We start from the raw sequence: 24,048 nt of genomic DNA, 5'->3' as shown, positions 1-24,048 counted from the left end.
GGAAATTCCTACTAACTTCATTAAGAGGCAGATTAGATTCTGACACTGAAGGAAAAGAACATAAAGTGCACTTGATTCAAAAACAGACTGTGGCTTAACCGTGTCCCATTTGAGAGTGTCATGCTGAATATGAGAAGCTGCACAAATCACTTACAGAATTCCAAGTGTTCATTGATTCATCCATATTCATTCTTCCTCTCTCTGCCACTGTGCCCTCGCTGTAGGTGAATGTAGCATAAGCATGTGCATGATGAGGAAATGAATAAGACAAATTTCTGGATGTGATTTTGAAGGAGGCTTCAACCAAATGAGCAACACTGAAATGCACACTTCTGATTTTTACAATGGAAGATAAAACGGGTGATGTCCTCCAAGTGGCAGATTTGCAAATCTGCCACACACAAGAAGAAGAAAGAGCACCAGCGATCTCTTCTTATCAGGAAGCAAGGATGCTCCGCCCTGCCTTGTCCACAGTGAAGATGCTCTGAGCAGTTCTCTGACTAGTGTCTTCCTCATGCTTACATTTATATTTAGATTTATAAAGAAGCCATGAGTGTGAGCGGACTTCTTTTTCCACACTGCATATTTATGCATATTCTGGACTTTCATGAGTTACTTACAGTAAGTTACTGCGGGATAGAAAGACCTGTCTCTAGCTCTCCTGACTTACAAGTTAGATTATGTCCCTGGACATTTCTCTACAGGATAAAGTTCTCAGAAATATGTAAGTTCTCCATGAATGAGGGTGAGAAGAAAACCTGACTGGAGTGCACAGTTGTCTCTTACTGTTTACTGGCAAGTTTCACTAGTAATTCCAAGCTTGAAGTCACAAAGTACAGCAAGAACTATGTGGATGATTTTATATATATATATATACACACACACACACACACACACACACACACACACACACACACGGCCCTCTGTGATTTAGTATGGCTGAATTTATAATTGTAACTAATCAGTTAAAGTAGCAAAGTTAATCAACCTAAAGGGCTTTAATTGACTCACAGATATATGAAGCACAGATGAACTCTCTAACAATTACTTATTTGGAAAATAAGCCAGCACAGCACACCAAGAGGATAACATGCTTCATCCATTTTTTTTTTATTTCTGTGGTGTGTCTTTTAAATTGTAAACCTAAGGGACAGGGGTGGTTTTTTGTTTTTTTTAATTATTATTGCTCAACTGGGAAAAGAACACTATAAATAAATACAGACCTAAAGGGCAGTACACAAGGACTGCTACACATGAGCATGGGTCAATCTGACTTTTGCTACCAGGCAAAGTTCAAGGTCTTAGTATTGCCTTGCCCACTATGTGCCATAGTTGGATAACTCACACACTTACAAGTACCATGCAATGTCTATGCTGTACTTCTGAACAGTCAAACTTTCACTGTGGCAATGCCTGCGCTTTGGAACTCTCTGCCTACTAACATCAGGCAGGCACCCTGTTTCAGATGCCTGCTAAATTCTTATGCTTTGGCAAGACTATCAGGGCCAGGGAGGTGGCTGGTGCTTCCCTGCGAGAGGGGGTGCTCCCTGCCTGCTTGATAAAACCACTCCTCAAGAAACCCTCCCTCGATTCAGAAAATCTAAGTAATTAGATTGGCAATCAGTCAGTTGTCAACCTCCCCTTCTTGCGCAAGGTTATTGAGCAAGTGGTCGCAAACCAGATCCAAGCACTCTTGAACAATCATTGATCCAAGTACAGCTAAAGCACTCCCAAGCTTATCGCATATGATTCCCAAATAATGAATGTTATTTATTAATTTATCGCACAATCCTAGCCAGTAAGCCCTACTGAATCCAATGAGGAAAGTGGGGTTAGGATTGCAGCCTAATTTATTACATTCCCACTTCCTTCATCCAAGGAGTGGTGTACATGGTTCCAGTGTTCGAAACTCCCTTTATTCTAGGCAAATTTTGCAAAAGGGAATTTAATTACTGCGAGCAGTTTCTCAGCTCTGGGCGCAGTACTGCACCTAAGATTTCAGATTAAAACTGTAGAGTGGAAGGAAAGGAGGACCTTTTTCTGCCTCCCCACTTCCAGCTACTCTCTGAAGACTGGAGAAGAGACCCTCTTAAAAACAGTGGGGAGGTGGGCAGTGGAATGACTAGACTATATGAAAAATGAACATAGTATTTTAGCTGCAGTTCATTCATTTTCAGCTTTGTATTCTTGTTATAAAAAAAGCGTGCCTAGACATTCCGTTGTAGTGCCCATAACCTAGGTTTAAGGTGTCATTTAGCTTCTAGCTTTCATATCTCAGTTTCTAACACTGCATGGTTCCTTCCCCCTCTATCTTCTCTTCATGACAACCCCATGATGTACATGAGGCTGAGAGAGAAAGACTGGCCCAAGAACACCCAGTGAGGTTCATGACCAGGTGTATGGGGAGGGAGAGATTTAAACCCTGGTCTTCCCAGTCCTAACTTGTTTAACCGTCGTTAGGTTTCCCCAGGTGAAGATAGGTCTCATTTTCAGAAATGCCATCTGATATTTTTTGCCTTCTGGTGCTTTGGTTGACTTCTAGTCTATTTACCTGAAGAGGATGTCAAGACCATACAGAAGAGGATGGCAGGAGTGACGCCTTGACGCTAGACCAGTGGCGTAGCGTGGGGGGTGCAGGGGGGGCCGGCCGCACCGGGCGCAACATCTGGGGTTAGGGCAAATCCACAGGTTAGGGGGCGCAAATCCACGGGTTAGGGGGCACAAATTACTTGCCTTGCCCCGGGTGCTGACAACCCACGCTACGCCACTGCACTAGACCACTGCTAAGCCTGCTCCTCCTATCCAAATCCCTCCTATTTCTGCCACTTATGTTATAGGTTGGTCATCCATGAGATACAGCTTAATAAATTAGAGGCAGCCATCTGGTAAGAGGCCAACAGCAGAATCAGGCAACTGCCTCACAGTAACCACTTTTAGACTGTCTGAGTAACACCTCCAAACCTATGGGCTTGCAGGCTCCAGCTGTGCAACCAAATAGCCATTACCATCCTAGGCCAGTGCTCAAACTAAAAGGGGAAGAGGGAAGTGGAGTTTCAGCCCCAGCATCTTTTGTGACAGCCCCCTTAAGCTGCTGCTTTTCCCTAATGGACACACCAGAAATAAAGTGCTGCCCCATGCTTCACTGAGCATCTGCTTTATGATGGGATCAAGGTAAGAAAACACATGGTCCCCAATCAGAGCAGCCATAGCTCAGTTGGTAGAGCATGAGACTCTTAATCTCAGAGTTGTGGGCTTGAGCACCACGTTGAATGAAAGATTCCTGCATTGCAGGGAACTGGACTAGACAATCCTCGTGGTCCCTTCCAATTCTTTGATTCTGTGATATAGGATGCTTAAAAACTGCCACCGTGCCTTAGGTGATCATGCAACTCCAACCATGTGAAAATTAAAACACATGGATTTGGGAATTTCCTCATCTCCCGTGGGTATCAGTACAGGGCAGGCAACAGGACAAAGTTCCCTCCCCTTCACAGATGGGCCATAATCTCCAGATTCCCAGTTTTGCTATCTTTTTAAAGTAAGTTCCTAACACATATAGAACCTGAGGTATAATGCAAAACATGCAGGCACTATTCTCATTTGTGTTCTGAGAAACTAGCCTGCCCACACCTTTCTGTGTTTTTGGAAGTCAAAACAATAACTGATACTTTAGAAAAGCAGGTCTAGGCAATATGACAAAAAGAAGGCTAGAGCTGAACACCAATTATCTAGGCTATGGAGAAGGCATTTCTTGGTTTGTTTTTAGGCTTTTTCTGCTAGTTGTCCCTGGTGAAGAAGTGATTATTTCTCCATAGAAAACAATTCTGGCACTTTGATGTAGTAGCTATGATTGGGGATTAGCATCAAAGCCAGTTTATAAACATTTCAAAAACTACTCTCCCATTACTAATGCTGGTAAATTCATTGTTATTATACCCATCCTGCAGAGGGTAGGGCTGTGTGGGTCATGCCAACCTTGCAAGGTAAAGCAAGTGTTCTTATACCCATTTTGCTGTGGGGAGAGCAGAGTTACAGTAATAATGCATGACAACCCTGACATGTCTCCACTGTTGTTAAATTGTTTTGCTTTGCTTCAGCAAAATACAGTTGGGGAGAGGAGACTGTGAAGTCTATTATAGCAATAATGCAATTAATTAAGGGCTGCTGGTGGTAAGGAAGTAGGGAAAGAAGTGAGGGTTTCAGTGGTGAATGGAAAGACCTAGCGGTCTAGACTCTATGGAGTACACCTTTTTGGGAAGCCAAGTCTACCAGACCTCAATACGGTTCAGTCACCAAATGCAGACTTCACTGGGGGTGAGGAGACAAGCACCATCAAATACATTCAGCTCTTCCTCCATCAGCTATGGTACTCTTGGACAAGTAACTTTCTCTGTACTGTACTCACTTTGGCCAAAAGAAACACAGCCATAATCTACCTCCTCCTTATTTGACCCTCAACTTCTCAGTTGTTATCTTAACTATACTAATCCTTTATATCCTTTATATACAGCAATATTATCAAAAACCGTTATTGCCCTATGCCCTATGTTTTTCTGTTAATGTATTTGCAAAAAGTTTTGAAACTCTTAATTTTTAAGAGCTGCGTTTTAAGCTGTATTTTAATTAACTTGTATTTTAATTAACTTCTTGTTGTTGTTGTTGTTGTTGTTGTTGTTGTTGTTGTTGCTGTTCTATTACGTTTTATTGTAATTTATATAGGGTGTTAGCTGCCTTGAGCCCGGCCCTGGCCAGGTAGGGCGGGGTATAAATAGAAGTTATTATTATTATTATTACAGTGGTACCTCGGGTTAAGAACTTAATTCATTCTGGAGGTCCGTTCTTAACCTGAAACTGTTCTTAACCTGAAGCACCACTTTAGCTAATGGGGCCTCCTACTGCCACTGCCGCACAATTTCTGTTCTCATACTAAAGCAAAGTTCTTAACCTGAGGTACTATTTCTGGGTTAGCAGAGTCTGTAACCTGAAGCGTCTATAACCCGAAGTACCACTGTAGTAGTATTATTAGTAGTAGTAATATCTGAAATGGTTCTGTTCCCCGGTGCTAGTTACACAGGAATCTCTCTCTCTCTTTCTATTTATATATATTCAATTACTTTTAAACTTTACTTTGCCTGCCCACCCAAAAAAACAAAAACAAAAAACCATCCTCCAGACACCCATCTCACCTGTCCTTAACTTCTTGTAAAGGATGCCTATTTCCTAAAGAAAATATGGATTTATTATTTTCTTTATGTTTAAAGAAAATCTTTTGACGTTCTTGTGCAAACGTATTTTGATAATCATGAAATTGCAAGGATTTCTACGGCGTTCCAAGGAGTATCTACGGTAGCGAAGGTACTAAAAGCTACAGCACAGCCAAATTTGTTCTGAACTGAGTGTTTACTTAATGGTAATTGGTAATTCCGCTAAGCTAACTTCCTAATTAGATGTCAGGCGCATTTTCAAGATCTTGTACATTTCAATCATAGATGGGGATACAAAGGACAGCATCACTATCTCACATTGACCAAACTGCTTAATCAAATCTTGACACGAGCATGAACCTGAAGCACTGTCACCACTAAGCTGCCACTAGCGCCAATTAGCTGATCCAGTTTTAAGGACAGAGATAAAAGAAATAAACTGGAATATAAATGAGGACATTAGGAGAGAAAATAGACAATGCCTATTAGTTAATGAGCTGGATTGTAAATTTAATTCCTTGATACGATGGTGTTTACAAAATATTTCATTTTGGAAACATAAATCTTCTTCTGTTAGTATTAAGAGGCAAATTTCCGAAGTAAGTAGATCTGCTCAAAGGAAGAGAGCAGGGAGAACTAAGCAAAGAAAAGCATTTACTAATAAATTTGTGTATGCAAAAGTTACAATATTTCCCCCACTCAAAACTTTCAGGGACAAAATGCAGCCAAATAAAAACAATGTCAGCTTAAAGAATGGAAATGCATAGCAGTGCAAAATAAAACTAATCAACAAGGACAACAGAGTGGCTACTAAGTTTGGAATTCTTAATGTCAGCCTATTTTATTTTAATTTTTTTTGCTTATTCAATTTCATTGTGAGTCTCAAAAAATGAGTTGTGTCTTCCTTTCAGCTCAGTTAAAATCTATTAATCATATACCATACTCCTGCAATGCTCCTTTAAAACACACACACACACACACACACACACATATATATATAAGCATCAATACTGACATCAAAGAATTGATCACCATAGCCAGAGTACAATGCACAATATTTAATGAGGCCAATATGAGATAAAATACTGATTCTATTAAAAATAGAAGTTTATTATTATTATTATTATTGGTTTCAAAATGTAATGAACTCTACCCACATATCTCAATCCTAAATATGTTTACTTGAAAGTGGCCATCATATATTTTGATGGAACTTACACTCAAGTAATTGAATGCTTAGGGCTTTCATAACACATCATTACCCACTATGCAGATATTTGTAGTGTGGTTTCAATAAAATGTATACACTACTGAAATAGGTGCATGATTTCATCAATCCCATGTGTGACATGTAAAAAAAAAAAGTTTTAAAAAACCAATCAGTCCATTGAATAGGCCTATCAAAGAAGAAAAGGTCATCTGTTTCAGCTACAGAGAGCAAAAGGGCAAATCTTAATCGCAAATATTACTTGCGGCTGGGAAAGAATTTTGAATATAACATTCACTGAAACGTCAGTAAAATTAAGCAATGGAGATTGAGGTCAGCTGTTTTATCTCTGTGTTAATCTGTACTGTGGCAAAGGGAAATAGGATGAGGCATCAACTATGTTTAGAGCAGCAAGGTAGATTTGATTTCTGCAAGGTGAAGTACAAAACATTTATTGCAACGAACTTGATAGGGTCTCTTGCTGATTAAGACACTTGTTTACCAGAGTTGCACAGGTGTACACGTGCAACATACCAAGCAGAACTCGCCCAAATATTTCTTTAAAAGATTCCTCTTAAGGGCAAGTATCTTCTGTTAGCTGTGTATTCAGCAAGCTTAATCTCTACTTTCTTTTCCTGATTCGCTATTTCTCCATAGCTTCTGCAAGCAAGGTGCATTCCTCTACATTTGCAACACCAACTCCATTTGTTTGTTTATAGGCATTTATAGCCCAGCCATCACCATACAGTCCCAGGGAAGGAGGCGTACAGCTTAACACGATTACACCGTGTAACACCTTCTGCCTCCAAAGTCCTGTGGCAAAAAGGTGCATCTTGGTCAGATGGTGGAATAGGTTCAGTTATGTGGGCAAGTGCTCCTCAGAAGGAAAGACATTCTACAATCTGTGGGCCAGCAGTGAAACAGCCTTCTCACACCATGCCCCAAGAATTTTACCGAGGAAAGCAGAGACCGCAGAAGAAACACAACACACACAGTATCTCAGACTTCTCCATGTTCTCCAAATGTTTGTCAACCACTCCCATCAGCTCCAGCCAGCGTAGGTTGGCAAAAGTTGCAGTTAATGAATGGGATAGCTAAAATACATTCAGTAATTGGAAAACTTCAGCAGGTTGGTTTTTCAAGTCTGTGAGCTTATTTTGTATTATATTTGCATGTGATACGAAACTGGGTTTTTTAAAGCAGGAAAAATGATAAAGCTACAATACTGACAGGTAACACAATATTCCAGTTGCCCTAAAACTACATAAACATTATACTTATAATCCTCTGCAGGTATACTCAGAAGTAAGTCACACTGAATTCAATGGGGCTTACTCTCCCTGTGACTGCTATCTTAAGGCATCATTGACAGATGTCTAACCTTTCATTGAAAATATCCAAGGTGAATCCATAACCTCCCTTGAAAACTTACTCATTTTTAATAAAAAAATCAGTTGCTATTCTTTTAATTAAGAAGCGTGGGAAATATCTATATATAGATGAGATCTATATATGGTGCACTGACATCTTCTGGGAGGTGGGGTAGGAAAAGAAAGGTGGCATAGGTCAGGATCAAAGCATATACTTTGCATTCAGGAGGTCCAAGGTTCATTCCCTGGCATCTCCACTTAAAAGTAAGAATGTGAAATCCTTCTGATGGGAACTCTGAAAAGCAGTCTCCAGCAGTCAGAAGTAGACCAACCTTCACCAATCTGGTACCCTCCAGATGTTTCAGACTACAGCTCCCATCATCAACTTGCAGGGATGATGGGAGTTGTAGTCCAAAATATCTGGACCGCATCAGGTTAGAGAAGGATGGAGTAGAAAATGCAGGGCTAAATGACCAGTAACCTAACTCAGGTTCAATCTCAATGGAGCTTGGGGTCTTATAATGTGAATTTATGAAAAAAAGAGATAGGAAATAAATGAAAATCCATTGAAGAAAACCTTGCACTGCTGCTTTCCTCAGATTCTCCCTCAACAGTGTTAAATTTCCTTAAGCGATCTGTGATGGCAAAGATTCAGCTCCTAATGCAACTAGTATTGATTGATTGATTGATTGATTGATTGATTCAGAATAGTTATAGGCTGCTCTTCGGCAATGCTCTCAGACTGGTTTATGTGCCACCCACCTACGTCTACCATTGAGCTATTGGAATTTGACCTCACTTCCACTTCCTCTCCATTGGACAAGAAGCAGAGCCTGGCTTTGAGCAGCTCACTTTCTCAACCAACCATTTTCTAGAAGAGATCTAACCCATCCCTTGAAAGTTTCTCTTGTTGCTCACTGTTGATTTCAGTAAGTGGTTCAGTAAGCAGAGCTGAGGGCAAGTGAGAAAGCCAATCTGCATGGAAAATGGCCACTCAAACATTGAAGGGGGAGGGGAATACTCCTTTGTAAAAATCTTCAAAAATCAAAGCTCAAAATAAAATTACTTAATATGAAAAATAAATATTGGTAAAAATCCGAAGCCAAAGATGCCTCATTTACCACATGGATTTTACTGCCAAAGTCATGGACCACTCTTAATTCAACACATTTAAATCAAATACATCAACTGATACACTGATTTCTGAGTATTGTCATTTGTGCAACATGCTTCCAAATTTTCTTGGCAATGCACCATTAAAGGTTGTTTCTTCTTTTAATGCAGAAAAGAACAACCATTTTCGTCAAAAGCTGCAGCCAGCATTTAAGCCATAGATGATTAAAAGAAAAATATACAGATGCACAAAGATAGATGATAGATATAGATAGATAGATGATGATGATGATAGATAGATAGATAGATAGATAGATAGATAATAGATGATAGATAGATGTAGATCTAATTTAAACATTAGAAAGAAAAGTTATGACAACTGAAAGAGACCACGTAAGTTTGAACAGGCAAGAAAGAAACCAGTTTTTATATTCATTCCACTCTGCATAGATGTATCATCAATCTGATTCCCCACCTGCCATTCTCATTCACTCAGACTTCACTAACACTTTGCCAACATAAGAAATTAACGAGCCAATATTTTTAAGTGATTTGGGTTTTTAAAAATAAAAATATGTCACCGACTCCAGAGAAGTCTGATTTATTTCTAGTCTGTAAATTCAAATATAAGACCAGGTTCAGAGGTCCCAATTTTTACCCCGGGTCTAGAAGTGGATGTACCCTGTGTGTCAAAGCAGCAGGAACAAAAACAACTAGTATTGCTACTTAAGTATATGGGGAACCCAATAAATTACTTTGCCATAGGTTGAAATCTTGACATAGGGACACAGAAGCCAGGACAGCATGAAGATTAAGTGATGGGTTTAATTTACTTGCCTTTTTATACAGTATAGGAAAGCAGGAAGGAAAGGACGAATTGACTGTATTCGGCAAGAAAGGGTTGCTAACCCCACACCAAAACACAACTGGGGATATTGCAGATGCAGTTTAATGGGGGGGGGGGAGAGATTCTACCAGGATGAAAGCAAATGCTTCGCCTCATTCAAAAACTCTGAGCTAAATTACAAACTTCTCAAAATAAAGACTAGCAATGGAGTTGGTGACAGATTCTGAAGTCTAGAAGCAACAGCAGGTGTTCCAACAATACAAGGATATAATTCAATCAGGCTTTTGGCTGATGTTGTAAAGTGCAAAATGACTCAAATTGTTTACGAACAGCACCAGAACCCCTAAGATTAAATTACAGCCTTGATATTTGATCAGGAGTCATGCATTGGGTTTTTTTTTTTTTAATAAAACAATTTTTTAAGTTATTTACGTTTTAGGTCAACTGAATTTAAAAGGTGTTGTGAGAAAAAGTATCTGGGCTACATGCTCTGCTAAGACAGCAGCTTCCAGTTTTACATATATATAGTTTAGAGACACATTGGTCACACAAGGGATGAAGGAGGAATTTGTTCAGTTTGCTTTTTGCAGCAGACTGACCCGGCACTCTCAAATTTCACTTGTGGACTGGCATGCAGCTCTCTGCGTTTTGCCATGCAGTTTCCGTGTGCAGACAGTGTCCACAGAAACAAGATATTTTACATCAAAGATGCATACTCAATGCACATTGTTCAGATTAATGCATTGAAACTTTTGTATTTTAAGTTTAAAGGGTATGGTTTATTATATAAGCAGTCCATGCAAAATGCATACAAATGGGTAAAGTACAAACTAGAATTTGACTCCCTTAATTCAGAGTGCCTTCTTAAGTTTGGCAAACATGCAGATGGTAGGAATATGTGGCCACTATAGGTTGGTCTTAAGCAGGGTTAGAAACTCAAGATATATAAGCTAGGCACCAAATGGCTCCTTAAACCAGGGTTACAGTCGCCAAAACATAATGCCTAGTTGCCATTTGGCCAGACAGCTCTAAAGTTGCTTTTTTCAGTGCCTCTTCAATCCTCCTTTCACACAGCTGAATAAATCAAAAAGCCACCGTTTCCTGTTATGTGAATACTGGGAAACAATGGTTAATACCTTCAAAGCAAGCCAGGATATGAAGCTTAATATCCTAGCTTGTTTTGAAGACATTAACCATGGTTTCTTCTTGTTTCACATATAACATGAAGATGTGGTAAAATGTTTAATCCTGGCTTGTTCGTGTACTCTCATGAGGAAGAGGATGCATGGAAGTCCTTTGCACGCAGCTTCTGCATATCCTGTCTTATTAAGTCAGACTTTTTGACTGACTACTGAATGTGAACATTAACTTGTGCCTTACTCAAGACCACCCAACATTGCTGTTCAGGATTTGAACACAGGCTTGGCCCAAGCACTCTATTATACTATATCTTAAGAGCTACCTCTGAGCTTAAAATAAAATTGAAAAAGCATAAAGCTGGCATTAGTACATATGAGCCTGCTGGATCAGGCCAAAGGCTCATCTGCTCCAGCACTGTGTTTGCACGGAGACCAAACAGAGGTTCATGGTAAACCAGCAAACAAAACCTGAGCACAACATTGTTCTTCCGACCTACAATTCCCAGGAAATACTATTCAGAGGCAGCAGTGAAGAAAGGCTATACCCATCACAGACTTATTTGCAGGTCTGTTCTACACATATTTTCACAACACACTGTCCAATTTAGTGACACCATCCACTGAAAAAGCCAATGGCATGGTGGGAACTATAGGAAGGAAGCCATTATCCCTTTTCTAAGGCAAGCAATGCCTTCCCCAGATGTTACACAAACCGAAGTGCACACAGTTTCAAGGGCTGCAAGCCAGGGAACACCCAACATAAACAATCGCAAGTTGTGACTGCACATATTTTTGTTTGGGTTCCATTTGTGCTCCTGCCTTTCCATGAAACGGAAGCATACGTTTTGTACAACTCACACCCACACTCTTGTCATTTTGGGAGAAGAGTGAAGGTGCTGAAGTGAACCTTTTTTAAAAAACAACAACACAGTTTCTAGCTGGATCACAGTACAGGCTGTCTGATAGGTCAATCAATTGATATATAACACACACACACACACACACACACACACACGAGTTTTTAAAGTTTTTTTGTTTTTAATTATTCCAAAAAGTATAGATGCTGAAGTCTCCCAGTACTGCCGCTCAGTTTCCTCAATTATAGTCTTACAGAAGACTTGCTTACATCTGTACCATTGGTGTGACAATGGGCATCGCTATGACCAAGCTAAATAGAACATACCTTGGCTATACCTTCATGGAGTTGTCAGCATGGTGGGGTGTGATGCCTTACCACCACCCTCCAAGCTGCGGTGTCACTGCCGTTTATGGTGTGGGGATGGGGCAGGGCAACTGCAAGACTGGCACCAACAAAGCCAAACCATGGGTGCACCAACCTCGCTGGCACTGTGCCCCACCCCTGTAACATCCAGGTGCACAGAAGCAACACCACTTGGGGGAAGGCAGAGAGGACACAGTTCCTGCCTTTGATAGAGCTACCCAGAAAGAGTGTGCAGTTTAATCCAATATTATAGAAGATTAGGACGTTGCAGCTGCACAAACTGGGATTCCGCAGCTCAAGTCAAGAGCAGCCAAATTATTCAAAATACAGAAGTGCGGTGTAGTGGTTAGAGTGTTAGAATAGGACCGGAGAGACCCAGATTCGAATCCCCACTTGGCCATGAAGCTCAGCAGATGATCCTGGGCCAGTCACTGGTTATTATAAAAGAAAAATGGGGAGGCGGAAGAACCATGTGCATCACTTTCAGCTCCTTGCAGAAAGAGCACTAAACAGAATTATAAATAAATGTTATACTGGAATTACATAATGAGTCAGAGGGCCACAGCTGATCTGCATATTTTACCTGCATGAATTATCATTTTCATTAACCTAGAAGATGCCTTCAGCGACTAGATATGCTGCACTAATTCTGCAGCATTCATCATTCTCAAACAGGTATCTTTCAAATATGAAAGTCACTTTGAAAAAGTTGACAGGTAAATTTTCTACCTGACTCACTGAGGGTAGAAGTGGAAAGAGTTATGTTTATTTTATTTTATTTTATTTTATTTTATTAAGGTTGCTTTGCAAAGCAGCACAACTGTCGGCAAGATTTTGTTTTTTTAAGAAGCAACGTAAAGGAAAACAGAGGTGTTCTATAGTGCTATCAGGCAATTAAAACTGTGCAACAAGGCCTCTCATACAAAGGAATGAACAGGATGGGCAAATTATAAGCAAGTTTCCTTATAATTCTCAAGCAGCTTTAAAAGCAAATGCTCCTATGCAAACCATGTAAACTAGCACAAATGTAAAACTTGCAGGCTTCAGAGACAGCAGGGAAAACTCTACAGATCCTAAAAGGAGTATTCTTTACCTTCGCAATATAGCACAAAACTCCTAACTTCAAAATGAATAGATACATTTTACAAATGTGTGTACCTGGCCATTCAGCTTTAAAAGAAATGGAAGTGTGGAGATTAATAAATTGTTGTTGTTGTTATTTCTTTAAGGTGCTTATAGAAGCAGACCCTTAAATATAGTTTATTTTCTGCCCTATCCTAATCCCCCCTTCCTCTGCATATTAATGTAGAGACAATACTACCCAAATAAAAGGAAAGGTTTTCTTGCAGGGTGCAGAATAGTTGGAGGTAGGAAGACAAGTGGGGAAGGTTGTTGGGGTTTTTTTAATTAAAAAGGAAAGGAGGGGAGTACAGGAATACTGTTTGAGTAGCAGGACTTCTGTCCCCATTTATTTAGCCAAAGAATTCTTAGGCTGCCTTATAGGACCATGTCCTATCTAGGTGGCACCAGGGAAATAATTTTATCAGCAGGCTTCCTAATATGCAGAGAAGCTGGTTATGAAATAAAAATAATGGCATACTGTCACAGGGTCGTTGTAAGGATGAAGACAATAGAATTTTAAGGCTCTCTTCTAAAGCCTCAGAAACTGTAAATAATAATTATGAAAATTAATCATCGTAAGTTTTGTGCTGGCTATCAAATAAAAATCTACCTATCCAATGAGCCATAAATGGGTAACGTTCCAGATGTCTAAACTTTTTTTCATGAATCTGGAACCTTAAGCCATATATGACCCATTGGACTCCAAGGAATGGTACTTACTGACAACAGTTTCTGCAAAAGGCTTTGATAGCACCAACAGGTCCCACTTTCCAAGTGACTTGATTGGCACTTTCTGTGTCCAACTGAGCAGGGCTGCTTGGGTGGCTTCAAACGCCAGGCAAATAGCAATGCAGGAATATAGCATCTACCCCTAACTACAACATATCTGTGACACACCCAGATGCCAGCTTTCAAACAGGAAGTGTGGTCTCTAGCCTTTTTTGTACCTAATCCCTGTAGACAGCAATGCTGACCAAGCCCTGACCTTTAGTAACCACAGGGGTAGTGACACATGCAAGGATGAAAACCATCTCTTCATTTTCCATAGAGATATGTTAATTTTAAGAACCTCTGGTGTTTATTTTCCTGAGAACCAAGCAAGAGGTTGTGCAACCAGTTGGGATGAGGGACTCAATTGTTTACTTATTTCATGGAAAAAAAATTATACGTACTGGTCTTTAAAAGCCAAAACAATTTTTAAAAAAAAAGAAAAAGAGAAATATGTACTCCTTAGTACAACAACCTGATTACTCAAGGTAAATCCACCTGATTAATTATTATTTCATACACAAGCCTGCAGTTAGGACTTAGTATTGATATATTTCATACTATGTAGCATAAAAGCTGAGCAACAGAAAGGAAGACAATGAACATCTATATTAAGCAATTCTGAACATATTTATACTCTTTGAATAAATATGCAAAGTGTTTGCAAATTAATCTAATTGTTCCCTCTAAGGACCGCTTCATGCATGATGAATTCCCTACACGGAATATCATTGCTATGTAGAAAATTGCATGTACCCTTTATGTTTGCCATCAAATGTGATAAGCATGTATGTACCTATTTTGAAGCATATGGAAGTGATAACTTCAACATGGGCAAAGGGTCCTGAAATGCATGTGGTTTTTTATAAGCCACCTTCAATGAATCCCTCAAAGGACCATTCACTTTCAAAGTATCTAAACAAACAGATATTCTATTAAATCAGAGCTTGCATGTCTTCGTAACTTTAATGCCTCCCTTTTATCTGATACACCTCTTGTTATGTCCACCACACTGACAAACATTTACTCAAGAACAGTTTGGTAAATGATCTTTAAAATGCAGACCATTGCAAACATACACACTGTTCCTGATTAAGCAATTGCAGATCTGTTATCTTGCCTTCTGGGAACGGATCTAAATAGCATCATAATATCAAACGCTGAAAACCACAGGCCTGGGGCCACCAGGACTGCGTTTCTTTGTAGGCTCTGTTAAGTCACAAACTTCCTGATATAAAATGTAGCTTACCATTAGGAGTAAATGTTTGATCTGAAATGCTTACAAAACGGCTATGTTTATAATAACAGATTAAAGATTAAGCTTAAAACAAAACTGTTTATGGAAGACTTTACTTCTCTGCAATTCTGTGCATTTAAAAGAGAATCAAGTAATTAAGAGCATAAACTTTCATTACTTCACTCTATTATATACAGTAGTTCATCTGTTATTTAATTGATTATCTCATTACAAGGGTAAAAGACAATTTGCTGATTTTGTCAAATGTTCAAGGAGCTTCATTCCTGGCACCCCTCAGATCACAAGGAATGAATCTGTGCACGTGCGTAAATACATATTTTGAAATAAACAATATTAGACCAGTTCACAGAATACTGTCCTCCAAGCTCTCCTGCGAGTGGTGGAAGAGCAAGATTATGCTCATGCATGAACTTTCAGTGAATCAGATATACATGGTGGGTAGAAAGGCTCCATGTTTGGAGGGGGCACATACGTAAAATTGAACACATTTAAGCCTGAGTAGCACAATGAATACCCTAGACAAAACCCAGAAAACAACCACAGGATCAACCAATTCCCATGTGTGCATCCTATTCAAAAGTTAGCTAGGCATGGCTATCTGCCGTTCACATCAGAGGCAGGCAGGTGTACCAGTGGACAGGGGGGGGGGGGGGGAGTGTGCTTTCGCTGCCATACCACATGTAAAAGAAAGATCACCCTCAGTGAGACCAGTGCTGTGAATTAGGATTTCGAAAAGAAACACGTCAACGATACAGAGGTGTAAGTGCTTCAGTCTGGACCTCCCTGAAGGCACAGAATGTTTGTTTTATACCAGACCGATTCACAAGCTAGGGAAGACCAAGCGGTGAGATATGGGGAAATTCAGCCCCATTCAACTGAATGGGACTAAACAGAACTAAATGTAAGCAGTTTATTTCAACTGAATGGTAAGAATGAACTGCATGCCCATGAGCTTCTTCGTATGCATTACGTCTAAATGCTAACTCTACACACTTACGACTTGAACAAACACTCTAATCCATCACCTTCCCTTTCTCCTTTGTGCATCTGGTAGAGATCGCCACAAGAGCTTGTGCCAAAATCGAGCACCTTTAACATGTCCGTGCCACAGACCCTTTCTCGCTTTTTAAAATAAAAGTAAAATAAAAATAAACATAGATTTGGTTTCAAAACAACTGCAGTGAGAGATACAAAATTTATTTTTTCCGAAAAGGGCCTTATGCATGCCACACTTTCCCATGAGTGTACCTGAAGAAATACTGCATTTTACTTATGTGCATTTACCCCATGGCAAATTGATTTTCATAACCGATAGTTGCCTCCGTCATGCTGAAGGTAGCCTGCATTTCCTATTCACACTGTGAACGAGCCCACTGCTTAAAAGGCAGGACTACAGCTATTTGGCCATAAATTCAGCAACCAAATGATAAAAACATAACATATGTAGAGGTCCAAAGCATACAAATCACTCCAGCTTTGCATTCTCACTCAATGAAAAGGCTGGCCACTTTTGCTCGTTTCATACCCAGCTTATAGGGAATATTTTATGCCACCAATTTTGCTCCTGCTGCCTTATTGCCTTCAAGTTAGTTGCATCTTTGCCCAGAACGCTTAAAGAAAAATGAAAAGGCTAAGTTTAAGACCATGCTTTCACATTAGAACTGCAATGTACAAATAATTCACCCCAGAGCAAGTCCCACTGTAGTCAACATGACTATTTCAAAATAAGAGTTGGTCCAGGGGTCAGCAAGGTTTACCTCGCCTGGGCCGCTTCACTCCAGCGGAGATCCCTCCATGGGCTGGATCGTGTGTGTGTGTGTGTGTGTGTGTGTGTGAGTGAGAGAGAGAGAGAGAGAGAGTGCTCGCGGCTGTGATTTCCGGCACCTGCATCTGTGCAGATGCAATTTCGGGCACCGCGGAAGCAGTGGCGTAGCGTGGGGGGTGCAGGGGGGGCCGGCCGCACCGGGCGCAACATCTGGGGTTAGGGCAAATCCACAGGTTAGGGGGCGCAAATCCACGGGTTAGGGGGCGCAAATCCACAGGTTAGGGGGCGCAAATTACTTGCCTTGCCCCGGGTGCTGACAACCCACGCTACGCCACTGCGCGGAAGCAAGTCCCCGCGCCACACTGGTTTAGCGCAGCAGACGGGGACTCGCTGAGCAGGCGGCTCAGTTTGGGGGTGGCTCATGGGCAAGTTAAACAACCTCCATGGGCTGCTTGTGGCCCATGGGCTTTAGGTTGCCGACTCCTGAGTTGGTCAGTGCTAAACAGCAATTTTGTATTGCAGAACTAGGATGTGTGTGAAGCACACTGAATACTCTAAAGTGCTACAAAAAAGCTAAGCATTGCTATTAATTATTGTATTAAATGCAATAAATGTACCAAAGTAAACAGCACTATACTCCTTGATTTTATCATTCGTGCTACAACCAATACCGTATTCCATTAAACATTTTGTAACTCATTACCAATTAAATCATCTCATAAAACAGGTCTTATCAGTGACCCCTGCTATCGGAAACCAAAAGCTCAGCTATGTTTTCTGCCATAAGAAAATGAGAAGGATTTGTATTGCCTCTCACAGAATCTCCAAGGGTTATTTTAACCAAGTTTGATTTTTAGCAGATCAAAAATATTTCAACTGGTTATTTTTTGGAAAGGCTAATGCAACAGGAAAATACTATTTTCTAGTTTTGTGCCTATGACTGCTCGCTGAAACATTTTGTAGCCTTGAAGAATGTTAGCATGTAGTACAATATCTCACCCAAGTACCACCCCTTGGGGCCTTCTCACACAATAGCTAATAACTGGTTGAATTGGGAGCATGACTAACCTTGTGAGATAAGGAAACATAGCTGAAAGGACTTGAGGATGGGAGACGAGTATTCCTTCTCTTTTTAATCATAACTACAATGTAAGCAATGACAAACATAGTGGTAGATCCTCTTGTGCATTTGCATGGCTAAATCCCTAATGATTTGCAAAAGACAAAACAAAGGGGAAACTATTCGAAAATATAAGTGCCATCTGCCATCAAAGAGTGGCATCTTAAATGATTCATGGCACTTCAATTTATGTGGGTACTAAGTGCATTTTTGGTGCAACAATGCTACGCTGAAATGGTGGAACATCATGTGGCAAGATAACAAACATAGTCAAACATGCAAATGAAGTTCATCTCTGTGTTCTGCCATGTGCTCTAAGCTTCCTTTGCTGAATTGTGTCTTCCATGCAACTGAAGCCATTCAGTTTTTAAGGTTGCAGTTGTATACAGTTACCTGGGAGTAAGCCCCACGGAACTCAAAAGGGCTTACTTCTGAGTATACATGTATAGAATTAACTATTAGTCACTTTCCTGTTCTTGTCAGGATGCCCTTAAAGCTATCACATGCATCTCTACATCAAAATGCAACTTTCAGTTTGTTGGGCAGTAAACCTTCTTGATCCCTGTGTTCTTCTATTGTTCATTCTAAAACTGTCGTTTTGCTTGTTTCTATTGTCTTCAAATGGACCAACTGAAAAGCCAAAGATTTAGGTCTAATGTTACCGTAAAAAAGCAGTGGAATTCTCTCCCCACAGAGGTTCACCCCACAGTCTACGAGCAAATGCCGAAGACACACCTCCTGGCCCCGACCTTTGACACCTGAAATGTGAGTTTTCCAGGACCTTCTTTATTCATTTGAATGTAACTAATTTTAAGTGTTCTTAATTTAACCATTTAATTTTGAATTGTTGTGACCAATCATAGGACCTGATGTTGAAGTGTAGATAACACATTTTATTAATTATTATTATTATTATTATTACTCCATCTAAAGTTAATGAGAAACATATGCTTATATTGTATTTATATTGGGACTAGGGAGAAGTCTCTCTAAAGGTTAGAAGCAAGAATAAGGGTAGACAAGAAAAGGTGGGAGAAAGGTGAGGAATTTTAAACTTCTGTCTAACTTTATTACATTAATAGCAACCTGCTCAGAGCATCCAAGACTGAGTGGCATAAAAATCAAAATAAATAAAATAAGTATTACAGCCAGTCAATCTAAAGACAAACATTCAATTTCATTTAAGAACTCCTGCTGTCACAATACCAGAATAACAGTATTTTATTTGAGAAGGCCACACCACCAATGTAATGTGCTTTTTCAGAGAAATATAAAAGAAATTAATTTATCTCATCGCACATAGATCTAGCCATCCAAACCGAGGCAGTCTGAAAACAACACTTCAAATGCTTTGAACTGAAAGGGTTTAAAAGTAAATTATATCCACTCTGTGATATGTTAAATCCATCAAGTCCTAACTGGACTAAATGGTCCTTAGTAGTAACAACAGCAACAACCACAATAGATCTCTGCATATAAAAAGTGGTATCTAACGAAGATATCTAGCCTAGAAATCTCATGTTCGTGTGTGTGTGTGTGTGTGTGTGTGTGTGTGTGTGTGTGTGTGTATTCCTTGCTTTTGTAACATGTGAGACTATCACTTCAGTCTGCAGTGGTACAATCCACACACAGGATTAACACCCCTGCTGTTTCTGAGAACTTGACCCAAGATTTTTCACTTTAAAGCAGAAGATCTCAGATTCAAGGCCCCCATGTATATCTGAAGCAAGATGAAACCAGAAGTTTATGCAGGCGAAGCCCATTTCTACTGTATATCTTGGGGAAAGCACTACAAAGGATAAAGAGCAGCTTGATGTTGAGCTAATAGTCAAGTGGGGCACACAGTGGTCATCACTAAGAATACAAGAAGTGGGATATGCCACCACCTGCGCTATTCTGACTGGAGTAGTTGGATGTCAGGAAGTAGCTTGACATTAAGGAAAGAGTGGCAGAAGAGCTCACCCCTTTCCTGGCAACATCCCGAGGCCTCCACCCCCTTCGTTCAGCCCGGACACTGAGATCCAATGCCGAGGGCCTTCTGGCGGTTCCCTCATTGCGAGAAGTGAGGTTACAGGGAACCAGGCAGAGGGCCTTCTTGGTAGTGGCACCCGCCCTGTGGAACACCCTCCCATCAGATGTCAAGGAAATAAGCAACTATTCTATTTTTAAAAGACATCTGAAGGCAGCCCAGTTTAGAGAAGTTTTTTAATATTTAATGCTGTATTGTTTTTAACTCGATTGGGAGCCGCCCAGAGTGGCTGAGGAAACTCAGCCAGATGGGTGGGGTATAAATAATAAATTATTATTATTATAACACCTAGCCCACACTTTGAAAACCTTGGCTTTATGGGAATGGCCAGTCTCATTACTGCCCTCATGCAACTCATCCACACAATAATCAACTGAGACAACTTTAACACATTCTTGAAAGCATTATGTCAAAGCAACTACTTGTGGAGGGTTAGAAAAGAATGTCAAAAGGGGACGAAGAAGAAGAAGAAGAAGAAGAAGAAGAAGAAGAAGAAGAAGAAGAAACTGCTCAGTTGGAAATCTCAAATGCTGAATATGTAGCTAGGCCACGAGAATTTATTTTATACACATACACACAAAATTACTGGGAACAACAATTGATGGGAATGAAAACTAAGCATCCTCATGCAGGCAGACTTTAACTAACTGTTGTAGAAGCTGACTCCAATTGTCCTGAAGTCACTGGTGAAGACAAATCAAACCCATAAGCTCCATATTACTGAGGCTGAGCCTGGGGAAGTTTCCTTAAACATTATTCACATCTTTTCCAGTTCTCCCTGTTGAGGTCATAAGGCCTCTGAACCATCATGGCTGGATTGTTTTAGTGCTCTCTGCTGAACACCTGCAAACATCAAACAAAAACTGCTGGTCCTTTACAGCGTTGACAAAAAGCCTTTCATGTGAAAAACGCACTCTGGGAATGTCAGGTCTATGGCTCAGGTTACATTCCTTTCTCCCTTGCAGCTTCACAATTTCTTGTGGTAGTAAGAGGCCACATTTGTAAAATTAAAGATTAAAGGGAATACAGGCCCACTTTCCTTTTATTCGCACATTACAAATCACACCAGACCATCATGTGTTGAACAAGCAGATTAAAACACACACATTCACATTCTCACACACAGTAAAAAAAATAAAATTCAAAAAATTCAGGATCCCCTGTTTTACAACGAAAATCCCAAACCAATACACAAGTCACTAATAATGTTTCCATTAAATGAACATCAATTTTAAAGCAGGTAAGTTCTCTAGTCAAACATTTATAGAGTATACACACCAGTAGTAAAGACAGGAAACCGCATCCGAGACTCAACTTAATGGACGTAATTATTTCACTAAAAGTACAGCTATCAATTTGAGGCAAAGCCAGGAAAGTAATCTAGACAGTAATCTAGACATATTCTGAAACTGCAAATCTGTTTGTTAAAACATATTTTGATGCAGTCTGAAAGTGTTTTATAATACAATTACCTATCCTCAAATTTAGACTTACCTTAAGAGTGAAACTATAAAGTGCAAGAGTTCTAAAACAGCTTATTTGCCAGAATCCACACTAGGAAACAAGGTACATGTAAGTGCACCTTGAGGTCAGTTTTCCTAGGATAAGGGTCAGTTTTATATGATACTGGATTCTACAATCTCTTCTAACCACTGAATGATCTCTTTTAAAACCATTTGCCAGTTAAGAAAAAAGATGCAGTCTATATAACAAAGAGTATGCTATTTAGCCATACAAATTTCTGCACCTTCACCACATAATTATCTCCACCATACTTTATTTAATTAAGTAGGAAAGAACACTAGGGTTTCTTCCTATCTTATTCTTACACATGGGTGGTGAAAGTGACCTTCCATTCATATGCGGCATTCACTAGAAAAGCAGTGAACTTACTTGCAAGAAGGTGTGCTTAGGATGATGGCCTTAGGATGGTTTCTAAAAAGAAGCTTTGTTTTAAGATACTACAGCTTAATTTTACTGGCATGCCTCAGGGTTTTGTGTGTATGTTTCTTTTTAAATTATTTGCATGTCAGGCTTACATACCAATGACAAGATGTTTGCACTGGGCGTACTAGGAAAAAATGTTTTAGTCCCCCCCCCCCCCCAATATATTTTCAGCTTGTTTCTTCACCCTTTTAAAACTGTTGATCAACTGGCCTTACAAGAGACTATTAAACTGTGGGAAATCCCTCAAAAGTAGCATACAGCTAATATTTGCTAGAACAATAGTTAGCTGCAGCATTGATTGAATGTAACTGGCAAATCGATTTATCTATCACAAATACTTTGCACTGCTTCTACAATGAAAAAAAAATAGAATACTCTGCTTTCACCAATATAAGCAAAATATTACAAAATGATTTATTACAAGGTATTACAAGTTCCATAGGAATGGATGAGGCTTTCATCCAAGACAATACATTTAGAAATCAAGGTGTACCGAGGCCCATCAATGAAACCTGCAATAACGCTACACTGAAATCATCACCTTTCATATCGCACGTGTCTTCATTTTTAAAATTCTGAATATAATCAAAGTATGTTTGATGATAGAACTTATCAAAAATACAAACTTATGAAAAATAATGGTACAACTTATCAAAAGCACAAGCTAACTTCAATTTAGTTATCTGTATGTCATCCTTAAAAAAGCTATATAAAACCATATAATGTATGGGGAGGAATACACATTTAAGCAGTTAAATAGGAAATGAAAATTACAGACATTATCTTATTCCTCATACACTTTGACTCCATTAAAACTATTGGGAATTCTGCCATTAACTTTGATAGATATGGGATAACACCCCTACATAATCATAGGTAGCGAGCTTGTAAAGGCTTGCGAAAATTCAACATCTGTTTCAGATATGCTTTTTACAGAGTACTGTTATGTACAATTGCCAAAATTTCAAAAATACTGCAGCTGTTTAATTGTAGGTATATCTAAGGAACATCCGAGGAACTACATGTAATAATGTAGGGAACACTATGAAATTAAATTATGGGCGTGGAAGGTATTCAAATGTGCATTCCCCCCCCCCCAGCCTGACACAAAATGAATTATTTCCAATATATAAACATCCTTTGTGCTTAACATTCAGTTATTATATCCAGTGGCTTACTTCATCAATAAGCAGACTCTTTATTTTGGTCAAAGATAAATGTTGTATTTTTGCTGAAAGCAAAACATTCCTGTGTTCAATAGATGAACACATTTGCAAAAACGCAAACAGACTCTTTATCCAAAAGGTGTAATATGCATTAAGAAAGTCACATTAGTAAAATAATTTTTAACAAAGTTTTTGTGTGTGTCAAGGAATAATGCATAAGACTGTAATCTTGATGCGTATCCCAAAACAATCCATCAGCAAATGCTAATTTCTGGAAGAGAATTAGGACTTTTTCTTTAAAAAAAGATATATACTGCTGAAAAGAACTTAAAAGAGGACTTATTCTTCTTGGTTTGCATAAGAAACCTTGAGTGAGTTGGTTATCGTTCCCCACGCAACAAAAGGAATAAAAGTACTTTGGATTTTTAAAAATACCCCAAACTTGGTTTTGCTTAAAACTAAATCCTATAAAATAACTATTCACGCCAAATATTATTTCTGAGAAAGGTACTATATTAAACATGAAGCAGTATGAAATAAATGTTTCAGTTTCTTAATGGAAGCCATTTCTACCAAGATAAGAGTTATTTCACTAACACACACTGATTGGGGGTGGGGGGGGGTGGAAGATACCTAAAGGAGACACTTTAACTGCATTCCAAACAGAAGCTGTACATACTTGAGCCAGTAAAATGTCCACTTGCCAAAGAAGTTGGTCCATTTTTCCCACTGCTCACGGGAGGTGAAAACATCTAAAAGAAAACAAAGAGG

General features: G+C 39.5%; 1 protein-coding gene across 26 annotated transcripts in view; it reads right to left on the bottom strand.

Annotated features, from left to right (window-relative positions):
* The window catches only part of TCF4 (transcription factor 4), a 342,581-nt gene that overhangs the window by 313,254 nt on the left and 5,279 nt on the right, over positions 1-24,048 (bottom strand). For all 26 annotated transcript variants that reach the window (XR_013394718.1, XM_077936467.1, XM_077936470.1 and 23 more), the window contains one exon: positions 23,957-24,029. Coding sequence is in view for 25 of the 26 variants with exons in the window: in XM_077936467.1 (XP_077792593.1) it covers positions 23,957-24,029 (73 nt within the window). In the remaining variant the exon portion in view is untranslated. The remainder of the gene's footprint in view (positions 1-23,956; positions 24,030-24,048) is intronic.

This window comes from Podarcis muralis, chromosome 11, assembly GCF_964188315.1.
Source record: "Podarcis muralis chromosome 11, rPodMur119.hap1.1, whole genome shotgun sequence".
Taxonomy (NCBI): Eukaryota; Metazoa; Chordata; class Lepidosauria; order Squamata; family Lacertidae; genus Podarcis; species Podarcis muralis.
This window is presented reverse-complemented; position numbering and strand designations above follow the sequence as displayed.